Source organism: Indicator indicator, chromosome 28 (assembly GCF_027791375.1).
Source record: "Indicator indicator isolate 239-I01 chromosome 28, UM_Iind_1.1, whole genome shotgun sequence".
Lineage (NCBI taxonomy): Eukaryota > Metazoa > Chordata > Aves > Piciformes > Indicatoridae > Indicator > Indicator indicator.
Genome location: NC_072037.1, coordinates 12,003,534 through 12,016,274, shown reverse-complemented (window position 1 = coordinate 12,016,274; position 12,741 = coordinate 12,003,534). Strand labels below are relative to the sequence as shown.

The 12,741-nt window shown below is 55.2% G+C and overlaps 1 protein-coding gene across 1 annotated transcript in view; it reads left to right on the top strand.

Annotated features, from left to right (window-relative positions):
- Positions 1–11,368, top strand: part of NTNG2 (netrin G2) — a 45,351-nt gene extending 33,983 nt beyond the window's left edge. The window contains exons 5-7 of the mRNA XM_054393442.1: positions 8,992–9,159; positions 10,679–10,813; positions 11,145–11,368. Coding sequence (XP_054249417.1) covers positions 8,992–9,159; positions 10,679–10,813; positions 11,145–11,368 — 527 coding nt within the window. The remainder of the gene's footprint in view (positions 1–8,991; positions 9,160–10,678; positions 10,814–11,144) is intronic.
- The last annotated feature ends 1,373 nt before the right edge of the window (positions 11,369–12,741 follow it).

Genomic DNA, 12,741 nt, shown 5'->3' with positions numbered 1-12,741 from the left:
CAAGCTGCCAAGGAAGCCTTCCAGTCCTCCTCCCCACCCCCCAGTGAGTGCCTCCCACCTCTCCTCTTTGCTTGCTAGCATTCGACAAACCGCAGAGGGTCATCACCTCCAAAACCACCACTGCAAAAACCACAACCACCACAACCACCACCACCACCAGCACCCCTCTACCTGCCACCAGCACCCCCCAGCCAGGTGGGTGCCATGCTCCCTGCCTTGCCCAGAGGGACAGGACTCTGTGGGCAGGCTCCTCCTTCGCAGCTTCTTCCCATCCTGGCTCCTCCGATGTCGGTGGCTTTGGTTGTCTGCTCTGTAGGATGATAAAGGGACATGGATAAAAATCAGCCTCTGTTCACCCACCCCCAGCCCCTGGGCAGCCCTGGTTTGCTCTTCTCTCTGCAGTCCAAGGGCATTTGACACCTGTAGCACGAGCTAGGAGCAAGTCCACCTCAAAGCCAAGAGCCAGCTGTGCCGTGGGCTGGCATGGCTGATCTCACCCTGCTCTCACTGTGCTCAGCAGGGCAGCAAGGAGTGGAGCCAGGACTGCATGTGGGGGAAGAAATACTTCCCCTTGTCCCTCTCAGTCTGGAGGGTTTTAGAAAGAGAAGCTTTTCAGAATCCATCTCTCCTAGAAGCCACTTGGCAAGGTTGTCCTGCTCAGGGCTGACACGAGAGGGTCTCTTACAGCCCCACCACAAGGCAGGGAAGCAAGGAAGGCTTTACTGTCCCACCAGAACAGTAAACCACATGCCCAGGCTTGCCTGGCTGGGGGGAGAGGGGAATTGTACCTGTCCTGCTGCATCCCTGACTGCCACAGGAGATTTCAGAGCAGGCAGGAGAGTTGTTCCTGCTGTACTTGCTGGGTGCTGCTCCCAGAGCAGGGTGAGGAAGGCTGGGTGCTGCTCCCAGAGCAGGGTGAGGAAGGCTGGGTGCTGCTCCCAGAGCAGGGTGAGGAAGGCTGGGTGCTGCTCTGCCCCATCTGTCTCTCACTTGGACTTTCCCAGGGCAGAGCAGCTGCCTTGGCAGGCAAGCAGCCACCTCCTGCCACTTGCCACCAGAGTCAGAGCTTCTCCCATGCCAGGGATGGGCTGCAGGGTCAAGGGAGGAGCTGCCTCTGTCCTTGTCAGCTCTTCCAACCCTGCGCAAGTCCCTGTGGCCAGACTCAAGGTTGGAACTCAGGTTGGCTGCACCTCCAAGGGCAGTTTTTGGAGGGCAGAGCATTCCCCAGGCAGCTGCTGTGCAAGCAGGCAGGCAGCAAGCAAGGCTGGAGCTCCAGAAACATCCTTCCCTAATCCCTAAAATCCCCCCCACAGAGAGAAACTTTTGTCCTTTCTCCAGGAGGGGTTCCTCCTTCCCTCCCCCCGTGAAGGAGACAACATTTTCTCCTTTCTGTTGGAAATGAGCAGATCAAATTTAACAGCAGGACGTTTGTTTTTTTTTTAAGCTTCTCATGGGGGAATTATACACGAAGCCCCTCCCCCCCTCCTCCCCATGCTTTTGGGGCCTGATATTTCCCAGGAGGACGTTTTACACCCACAGCATGTTAGTAACAGTCTGTCTGGGGGAGCTGCCAGAAGCCAGTCAAAGGGATGAGGAAACTTGATTGCATGTTTATGCAAATAGAGATATATCCATGGAGGTGCCCTGCTGGAGCAGCTCCTCAGGCAGAGAAGGCTTTAGCTCCAGCTTCCAAGGAGCTGGAGTGACCCTGATGGCAGGTCTCTGACCTGCCAAGAAGTGCTCCTCACCCAGGACCCTGTTGCCCATGTGCAGGAGAAGTTTCATCCCCCAGCCCTGCCCCAGAGCTCTCAGCACCACCTCGGCCCCAGCAGGGCCAGGGGAGCTGCTCCACACCTTCCCCAGGCTCCTGGGGTCAGCTGATTTTTATCCATGCTCAGCCATAGCAGCAGCTGAGGTCTTCTTGGCAGTGCTGTGTCCCTGTGGGTGGTGTGTTCAGTGCTGATCTTCTGTGGTTTTTGCCTCACTTGTGTCATACATCTGGGGTGGGCAGGATGGCATTTGTGTGGGGTTGGGTGCTGGGGAGGGGGATGGGCTCCTGCCAAACTGCTCTGAGGGACCTGGCAGACGTCATGCACCACGTGGGGCATGTTTTCCTTCTCCCAAACCTGCTTCCTGGGCAGAGAAGATGTTTTTGTAATGCTTTCATTAACTGCTGGCAAGGCACAAAATAAATAAATGAGTCCCAGTCCAGTCCAGCTGCCACAGCTCACAGCTTAGAGCTCCTCATCCTCATCCAGACCCCATCCATGTTTCTGCAGAGCCAGGGTCCAGCCCAGAACGGTGTTCCTGGGGATGGAGACAATCCCTGGAGGGGCTGCAACAAATGAGAAAGTAGTGAGGGGCACCCAGCAGCTCAGGGCCCTGCTCTCTTCCCGTGGAGGCAGGCTGGCCTTGATGCCAGAGGACCATTGTGTGCCTGCAAGAAGCAACAAGGAATTAAGGCACAGCCCAGTTCTGATCTGCTTTTGACCAGAGATGTTCCTCCACCTCTGGTCCTGCCCAGTGCAAAGCATCTCTTTGAATGCTGTGACAGCCCCAAGGGATTGTGACCCCAACTCCTTGGGACCTCAAGGGGAACCCAAGAGGTGACCCTGAGCTCCTGGGAAGCTGCCAGTTTGCAGGAGACACAATAACCCCGAGATGGAGCAGAGCCCAGATGGGAGCAGATTCTGTGTCCTTACCTCCCTCCTGAGTTTAGAAGCATTGATCAAGTCTCTCCTTGCTTTCAAGCCAGCTCAGCCAAGACCTTGAACCAAACCCTCCTGCTTAGAGCCCTGCCCCATCCCTCTGCTCCCTCACCTCTAATTTCTGTGGTCTTCTGCCTTCTGAATTTCTGCTTCCCACCATCAGCAAGCATCATCAGACCATCACCTTCTGAGTCCACTGCCTCTGTGCCCACCAGAGAAACACAGAACACCTCAGGTATTTAAAGGCAGACCCATTTCTGCCCTTCTCCTCCTGCCTCTAGTGGGTAGCAGCAAGGCAGAGAGCAAGCAGCACACAGCCTAGAGCAGTAGATTAGATTTGGGTTGTCTCTGGGTGCTGTGGACCTGCTGGACATCTGCTTCCTTTGGCTGCTCCTGGGGTTTGCTGTGGTCGGGGTAGACCTGTGGTGGTGTCTGTAGGATGCTTCTGTGCCTGGTCACTTGTTGTGTGGTGAGAGGAGGGGGGAGCAGAAGGAGCTGATGGGCACAGCCTGTGGTCTGCAGGCAGCTGGGGCTGCCAAAGTGGGTAGAAGGAAGGGGAATCAGAAAGTCTCCCAAAGGAGACTGAATCCAGTGCCATTCTCTTCTGCATTCTTCACTTCTGTTATTTCAAAACCTTCCTGACGGCTGTCAGCTTCTTCCTTGCCATTTGTTACATTGTTCCCACGTTCAAAATAAGCAAAAAAACCCAAACCAAAACAAAAAACTCCCTCAGCTTTCTTCTTCTTTTTTTCTCCCCTCCTGCTTCCATTCTCCCCCTCCCCTCCCCCCAACCCCCTTGGTCTGTGAGCCTTTTCACCAGTTCCCACTTCACCCCTGGGAAAAACAAACACCCCCCCAGTGCCCTGCTCCCTGGTTCAGAACATTGTGAGGTCTGCAGAAAGGTGCAAGAAGGACTTTGCCAGGGGCCATCCCCACTACTCCACCACTCTTTGCCCCAATGGTTTTTGCTATAAAACAAAAATTCTTGCTTCAGTTCATTCCACTCCTCCCTCCCCATCCTGAAATCCACCAAACCAGCAACTGCCAGCAGGGTCCCCCCCAAGAGAAGAGCTGCCCAGGGATTGCCACCTGGATCTGGTAGGGGTGAAACCATCTCTCTTCCCCCTCCCCAGACACAAACCTGGCCATGAATGTCCCAGAGCTAGAAGGGAAAAGGTCCTCAGGGTAATGAGCATTAATAATTTTCCTGGCTTGTGTAAAGGCAGCAGAGAGGAGGTGTTTGGGAATGACTAAAAAGCAAAAATGCCTCCAGGGCTGCTTTTTATTGTGACTCTAATTAAACCCTTGCCAATTTGCACAGGGGTTTTAGATTTGGGGGGGTTGTTTTTTAGGTTTTTGGTTTTTTTTTTCTTATTCTCTTTATCACAGGATTAATATCAATTGGCTTCCACTTTCCAGCTGAAAAGGACAATGTCTATCACCTTCTCTTCCAGCCTGTCATTAAAAAAGAAAAAATTATATATATTTTCATCATCTTCTCCTCTTCTTTTTTTTTTCCCCTTCTGCATTGTTTATCATCCCCCTGATGAGGTTGGGAATCTCATTTCTCTCCTCCTCGGGTTTGTCCTTTCAAACTTGGCAAGGATTGAGAGCATTTTTTTTTTTTATCCCTTTTCTTTCTTTCTTTTTTTTTTCCCTCCTCCTCCTTATGTTACCCAACTGCAGCTTCAAATTAATAATGTGGCTTTTTAAAATGGTGATCCCCCTGCTTTGTTTTTCCAGCCTGAGGATTGTTACCCACGTTGAGGAGATGGGGAAGGGGCACGGAGGCAGTAGGGGTGAGGGTGTGTAGGGAAATCAGAGGATCCAACCATTTCTTAGAGCCACAGAATTGTAGTGGTGGGAACAGACCTCTAAGATTGAACCCAACCATCAAGCCAACACCATCCTGGCCACTAAACCATGGCCCAGAGTGCCACACCCAGAGAATCTCTGGATCTCTCCAGAGGAGGAAACTCCACAACCTCTCTGGGCAGCCTGCTCCAAGGCTCCAGCACCCTCACACCAAACAAGCTTCTCCTCCTGTTCAGGTGGAACCTCCTGGGTTCCAGTTTGTGTCCATTGCTCCTTATCCTGTCCCTGGGCACCACTGACAAGAGTCTGGCCCCAGCCTCTTCAGCTCTTGCTGAGCATTGCTCAGATGTCCTCTGGAGCTGCTCTTCTCCAGACTCACCAGCCCCAGGGCTCTCAGCCTTTCCTCCTCACAGAGGTGGTCCAGGCCCCTCAGCTATGAGCTGCTCCCTCCACTAGCTCCTCACTGCTTCCCAACTCTCCCAGCACAACCAGTAACAAACTTTTCCCCTTTGATGGCTTCAAGACTTCACCAGCTTGTCGGCAGCTGCCCCCCTGCAAGTGGGCAAGGCTGGCCCAGGAGCAGAAGGTAGGAGACACATGGCTGAGCTGGTCCTGCCAGCCAGCAGCAGCTCCCAGTACTCAAAAGTTTTAGTTCCTCCCTCCCCCTCTCCCTTTTCCATGTTTCTCTCTCTTCCTCCCACCTGGGAAAAAAGCTCCAGGTGTGCCTGTGCCCAACACGCTCTGGGAACGTGGTGAGGCTGGAGGAGCCTCAGGGTTCAGTTGTGTGCACGAGAGAGGAGGATGGGAACTGGTAGAAGAGAATGTTCACAGCTTGCTGCTGGGGTGAACAGAGAGGATCATGGAAACCCCAGCACCTCCTGGGACCTCAGCTTGCTTGTAGAGCAGAGAACTTTGTAAACAGATAGGGCTGTGTGGTTTGTAGCTTGGATGTCTTCTCTTGTCTCTCCTTGCTTCTGCCTAAGGTGAGCTGCTCCTGGTGGGAACCTCAAGAGGCTCCATGCTGGCTGTTGAGGCTGAGGTTTCCCCTCCTCGTGGTTCCCATCAGCACACACCCTTCAGCAGTGCTCAGCTCCCATTTCCCATCCCAGCTGCTGTAGCTTGCTCCAGCTGTAGGCTTTAGCATCCCTTCCAGTGCAGAACAGAGCTGCTGAACTGGGCCCAGCTTTCAGCCCACTGCTTGGAAATGCTCAGCTGGGGAGCACAAAGTCTGAAGTTGAGGCTTTTTGGAGTTGTGGTGCTCTGGGGCCTGTCTCTGGCCACAGAGAGACAAATCTGCACCTGATGCAGCATGGAGGGATCAGCCTGCACCATGGGTACCAGTGCCAGGTGATGCTGGCAGCCTGTGCTGAGCAAGGGGGGCTCAGTGGTCTGCAGGTGTAGCTCCTCTCAGTGCTTGGACAATGTGATGACCACCTGCCAACTGACTGGCCCACCCAGCAGCTCCCAGATCTTCCCTCAGGACAGAACTTTTCTGTCTCTCTCCACACTCAGAGACTCTAAATCCCAGGAGGCTTTGTCTCCTTCCTGCTTCGGTACATCTTCAACAACCAGCTCTGTCTCCACCAAACCACCCTAGACAGCTGCCTAGAGCTTCCAGTGTCCCTTTGTCACCCTTACAAGCAGTAGAGCAGGGGACCTGTGCTCAGCCTGATGTTCTCTCCAACTGGTGCTGCCATAAGCTGTCCAGAGCCCACCAAACCCAGCAGCTCTTCAGCCCAAGCCGAAGCCACCAAACCCTCCTGAGAACATTCGAGGTAAGGCCATGTCCAAGGGTGGGCAGGACACTGTTCTCCTTAGGCCAGGTCAAGCCCCCTGTCCTCAGCATGACCCACACCAGGGTACAATCTGCTTTCCTGCTCAAAGCTCCACCTCAGGTCAGCTCTGCTCATCCAGCCCCAGGGAGATGCTTTTGGAGGTGTATTTGGGGCTGGGACAGCTGCAGGGCCCCAGGAGAGCCCATGGAGACCTCAGTGACTTTCAGAAGGGGTTTCCTGCCACGAGGCAAGAGGCATTCACCCTTCTCCAGCCAAGACTGATTGCACCAGTTGGCTGCTTTGGCCCAACAGGACCAAGCCTCAGCAGATCACTCTGCTCCCAACACACCATGGACCTTCCTCATAGCCATGGTCCTCTCTTCAGGAGGGATAGGCACAACTGTGGGGGCTCCTGCACAGGGCTATGGCCCCCAAGGCCCCCTGCAGCATCCACCCAAGCAGAGGTGTGGGGCTCCTTCCCCTCTAGGCTGCTCCACTTCCCTCAAAGCAGGGACAACAGTCCCCAGTTCCTCTGTTGAGTACCCACAACGATGGTGTCAGGAGCAGGAGTGGACCTGCCCTGACCATGGCTGAGCCCTAGGGGTGAGAGCCACCTCCTGCCATCACTGTCACTGTGGGGATGTGACCAGCACTGGTGGCAATGTCCACCTAACACTTCCCTGAGCACCACATTGATAAGCAAGCACCACAAGCACTGGTGGGACCTGTGGGACCTCAGCACTGCTCAACCTTGGTCTCTCTGGGATTGCCAAAGCACCAAACCCTCTGAGCACCCAACAACAGCCTTGACCCTGGCCATCCCATGTGGGATGGGGGTCTGGCTGGTGGCACAACTGCAAGGAGGCACCATCCTGGTCAGGACAGCCACATTCCCTGAGGAACTGTCCCAGTGCAAGCATGCAGGGTTGTCCCTGGGAGCCCTGTCCCCACCAGAGCACTCAGATGTGTTTTGTCATCTCACATAACAGCTCCGAAGAGCAAAGGGCGAGCAGCAGGCAAGAGGCACGGCAGGAAGCCAGGTAGGTGCTGGTGGGACAAAGCTGGCTGCAGCTGCCTGTGCTCTGCAGGACCCTGCAGCAAACCCTGCCAGATACCTGCTCCATAGCATTTGTCTTCCTAGCTCCACTTCTAGCAGCTTTTTTTTTTTTTTTTTTGGGTGCAGGGTGGCAGGACCTCCATGGAGCTGAGGCCATGGCCAGTAGATGTGGGGTCCAGGCTGTCTGAACCTGTAGATCCTTGTCCTGAGCACCCCAACTCGTGCCGTGAACATGTGCAATGGGGAGATGGCTGAGTAGCTCCTCCTGGCTCTGTGTGGTGCATGGAGCTCTTCGTGCACCCAGCCGTGAGGAGGGGAGAAGAAGAGAAATTTAGCAGCTACCAGCTGCCTGGTGCAGGAAGAGATGCAGCCAGAGTGGCTGTACTTGGCTTGGCATTGTTCTGGTGGCAGAGCTGCTTGTGGTAGGGTAGGACCAGAGTGGTGCTGAGCAGTGTGAAAAAGTGTCTCTGATTTTTCTTAAGCGTCCTCAAAGAGCTCAAAACTCATCCGGCTCAGACCAGACTCTGGCCCAGTGGCTCCTGTTGAAAGGTATAAAGGTAAGAGGAGGGAGAGTGATGCTCCAGGGCTTCTGGTCTTCACCCAGGTGATGTGGGCCAGCAGCCTCCAGCAAGAAGATGGTTTTGCCTGTCCCAGCCATGGTCAGCTGTTGTAGGAATGCAGCCCCAGGGTGCAACAACTCCTGGGAACTGCGGCAGCCAGAAGGATCTGAGCTGAAACTCTTGAAGAGGCAGAAGGTGTTTCACAGAGGGTCAGGATTAGACTCTCAGCTCCTCCTCAGGCAGCTGTGAACCGTGGGGAAACCTCTGCCCTGCTCCTCCTTCCCTGGCTATCATGTCATTGAGACAAGTCTCCTCCCTCCAGTTGCATGTGCATGCCACCCATCAGCCTTCCCTCCCATCCCTCTGCCATCCTTCCGTGCTTAATGCTAAAGCTTGGACCAAACCTCAGGTCCCAGCCTCCCTCCTCCTCTTCCTCAGAGGCTGGGGAAGTTCAGACCTGCCCAACACCATTTCTGCTCACATTGTCCCCTGCCTGTGCTGGCTGGGACATCTCCTGAGCAGGTCAGCTGGGCCACAAGGTAGCTAAGGTTCCTCCTTTCCTCCTGTATTACACTTCTAAACTCCCAGACAGATCCAGTGCCCACGTCTGACACTCCTGGGTAGTCTCCAGCCCACAAAAAGCAAACATGAGAAAAAAATCAAACTGCTCTGGCTATGGAATGAACCTTGCTGGCTGGTTTCCAACACATGCCCTGAGGTCAGCCCTGGCGACAGAAGCAGAACTTGACAAAGTGATGGTGGCACTTCCCACCCTCCTTGGCCCTCATCCTATCCCCACAGCCCCTTCTGAACAGCCTCTCCCCAGCTCTTCTGTAGCCCCCTTCAGATACTGAAATGGAGCTCTAAGGTCTCCCTGGAGCCTTCTCTTCTCCAGGCTGAACAGCCCCAACTCCCTCAGCCTGTCCTCACAGCAGAGGTTCTCCAGTCCTCTGATCAGCTTCGTGGTCTCCTCTATGATATCACCCAAGCAGGAGCCACCTCCAGAGCCTCTCCTCTGCCCAGCCCCGGGGAGGATGCTCCTGGCTGGCTGCTCAGCTCTCTGCTCCTCCCCGCAGACTGCGAGTGCTACGGACACTCCAACCGCTGCAGCTACATCGACTTCCTCAACGTGGTGACCTGCGTCAGCTGCAAGCACAACACCCGGGGCCAGCACTGCCAGCACTGCCGCCTGGGCTTCTACCGCAACAGCTCCGCCGAGCTGGACGACGAGAATGTCTGCATAGGTGAGAGCCCTGCCGGCACCTCCCCTGGGGGCTGGGCTGCAGGTCAGCCCTTCTCCGCAGGATCAGTGCTGATCCATACTCTCAGGGTGGGTGGCAGGAGGATGGGACCAGGCTTTTTGCAGCGGTGCCCAGTGACACCAGCTTGAACATCTGAAGTCCCATCTAAACGTGAGGAGGAGCTTAGAAGGGAACCATACAACTGCTGAGGTGGGAAGAGACCTTTGAGATCATCAGGTCCAGCTGCTCACCCAGAGCAGGCTGCTCAAAGCCTCATCCAGCCTGGTCACTTCCAGGGATGAGGTGTCCACAACTTCTCTGGGCAACCTGTTCCAGTATCTCAACACCCTCACAGTAAAGAACTTCTTCCTAATGTCCAATCTGAATCCACCCTGCTCTAGTTCAACACCATTGCTCCTTGTCCTACCACCACAGTCCCTTAGAAACAATTCCTCTCCAGCTCTCCTGTAGCCCTCTTCAAGTACTGGATCAGAGAATCACAGAACTGCTGAGGTTAGAGGAGACCTTTGAGATCATCAAGCCCAGCTGCTCACCTGGAGCTCACAATTCCACCACTGCTGCTGAGCCACCACCACTGGACCACATCCCTCAGCACCACATTCATGCACCTTTTAAACTCCTCCAGGAATGGTGCCTCCACCACCTCCCTGGGCAGCCTGTTCCAGTGCCTGATACCCCTTTCTGGGAAGACATTTTTCCTAATATCCAACCTGAACCTCTTTGAGGCTCCTCGAGTACCAAACTGCCCAGAGAGATGGTGGAGTTTCCATCTCTGGACTCATTTAAAACTTGCTTGGACATTGTGATCCTGTGCAATCTGCTCCAGGTGATCCTGATCTGGGAGGAGGTCAGACTGGATTATCTCCAGAGGTCCCTTCCAACCTCTCCCATTCTGTGATCCTCCCCAGTGGCAGCAGCCATTATGAACTCTGAGGCTTGCCAAGGCCTCTCTTCCCTGAAGACAAAGCCCAAGTAATCTCTTCCCCACTTGATTCAAGATGTTTTGGTCCACCAGCAGGTGCTCAGCTCCACAGAGGCACAGCCTTTGCTCCCACAGCTGTAATGTTGGGATCTCTCACACAACCATGCCCACCCCCAGCCCCTTGGCCCCCAAGACCACAGAAGAATACATCAGGTTGGAAGGGACCCTCAAAACTCATCACTTCTTCACTGTGAGGGTCACAGAGCACTGGAGCAGGCTGCCTAGGGAGAAGTCTCCTTCTCTGGAGACTTTCAAGCCCCCTTTGGATGTGTTCCTGTGCAACCTGTGCTCTGGCAGGGGGGTTGGACTCAATGACCTTCACAGGTCCCTTCTCCTCCTAACATCCTGTGAGCCTCTGACCTTGTCCAACCCCCCTGCAGTGAGCTTGCTGAGGGCCCCCATCAAGCCTGACCAGCACCTGTAGGCTGCAGCCAGACTTTTCCAAGGTGCCCAACACCTGCCTGGGGGCGCTGCCGGGCACAGAGCCCCCAGGCACCGACAGCCTCTGTCTTTGGGCAGAATGTAACTGCAACCAGATGGGCTCCATGCACGACCGCTGCAACGAGACCGGCTACTGTGAGTGCAGGGAGGGAGCCACGGGGCCCAAGTGTGACGACTGCTTGCCCAACTACTACTGGAGACAGGGCTGCTTCCGTAAGTACCTGAGCCACGGGGACAGCTGCAGCTGGGAGATGAGGCCAGACGGGAGAGGGAGGTTCAGCGTCTCCACCTCGGGTGCTCAGGGTGGAGGGTGAGCAGGCTCCAGCCGTTCCTCCCAAGCCCACTTGGTAGCTGTGACCTTGCAGTTTTGCAGCCTCCACGACGTTCCTCTGGCCTTGGGACTGCTCTGGCACTCCGAAGGTTGGACGCTGTAACCCCTAGGAGATAGAGAAGAGAGCCAAAAGCTTCTGGTTTCTGCTGCAGACAGGGGCGAGGTTTAACAGCCCCCAGCTTAACCCCCAGCTCCTTCACTCCCACCCCACAGCCAACGTCTGCGACGACGAACTGCTGCTCTGCCAGAACGGGGGCACCTGCTACCAGAACCAGCGCTGCATCTGCCCCGTGGGCTTCAAGGGGGTCCTGTGCCAGCAGTCTCGCTGCGAGGCCGACAAGAAGGACTGCGACGGTGCTTACGGCGCCCGCGGCAGCCCCAGCGCTGTCCTCCTGGCGGTGCTGGCTCTCCAGCTGCGTGCCTGGGTGGATCTTTGAAGCCACCGAGCAGGGGCCCAGCCCAGGCGCCTCACCCGAGGGACCCGGGGAGACCAAGGTAATGGTTGGTGGCTCTCTCCCCACCAGCTCCTCCGCCTGCCTTCACGCTAGGACTTGCACAACGTCTTTCGGGCCACTTCCCAAGCAGAGAGGTGAGCAGAAAGCAGGGCCCGACTCCTGCCCACGAACCCGTCCTTGGTGGCAGCTGAGGTGGCCACAGCACGGAGCTGGCTGCCGAGCAGCGGCATGGGGACTGCACCTGCGCCATGGCCCTGCAGCCCAAGGTCCTTCCCTCCGTGCAGCAGCTCTCCCTCCCCGCTCTGCAGGGGACCAGCAGGGCCCTGCTGACAGCAGTGCCACCTCCCGAGGGGGGATTTTTTTATTGCTCCTTTCTTTACTTTGGTATAGGCTGGGGTGTCCTTTTTATTTGCCCTCCTCTTAGTGTCCTGTCTTAAAAGAGCTGCTCATGCCAACACCCAGCAGGCAGGGGAAGGGAAGGGGAGGGGAGGGGAAGGGAGGGGAGGGAGGACTTTAGTCCATCCTGGCTGCACAGTCCCATGTCCCACATCCCACCATCAGCCTGGCCACGCACCTCCTGTTGCCTCCAGCTCAAGCTGCTGCATCTGTTCCTGGGATTCTCAGCGCTGGGATTTGCTTTCTTGCACTTCTGGAGAGTGCAGGAGGCCATCAGGGACACAGCCCAGGAGGAGGGCAGTGTCTCTTCCACATGTCTCTGTCCATCTGCTGTAGGGTTCAAAGACTTGGTTTGTTGGGGTTGGTTTTCGGTTGTTTGGGGTTTTTTTTTTGGGGTTGGTTTGTTATTTTTTTTTAGTAGAGACTTATTTTTGTTTGGATTAAATGTTCTAAAAGAACCACAAGTTCCAAGGGACCTTTTGCCATGAGCATTTGATGCTGGTGTATCCTCCTCCAGTAAAGCAACTATCAATGGCTGCTTGAGGCCCATGTTTTCCTTTCTGTGTGCACACTTAATTACAGGTAAAGACTTTATTTTTGGATTCTTAATGTCCTCCTGTGTTTTCTGAGTCACTTCCAAGGTGCACCACCTGATGAGGGAGAGGGGAGGGAGAGAGAAGTTTGCCTCCTCACTGAGAGCTCTTAATTATTCCTCCTAATTACTTTGCTGAACCTAGGTTAGGCCACTGACTGTAGACAATGAACAAAGCCTGAGTGAGGCATGAAGTGCTGGGCCTGTGGGGAAAGGCTTTGTCTCCTGCAGCAGGATAGGGCTGGGTAGTTCAGGGATGCTTCTCCAGGAGGACACCAGCTGTCCAGCCCCATTGCAGTTCCCCCCTGGGCTGGTGCCATGCTGCACCTTTGCAGAAAAAGCTGCACCCAGCCTGGAGCTTCAACAT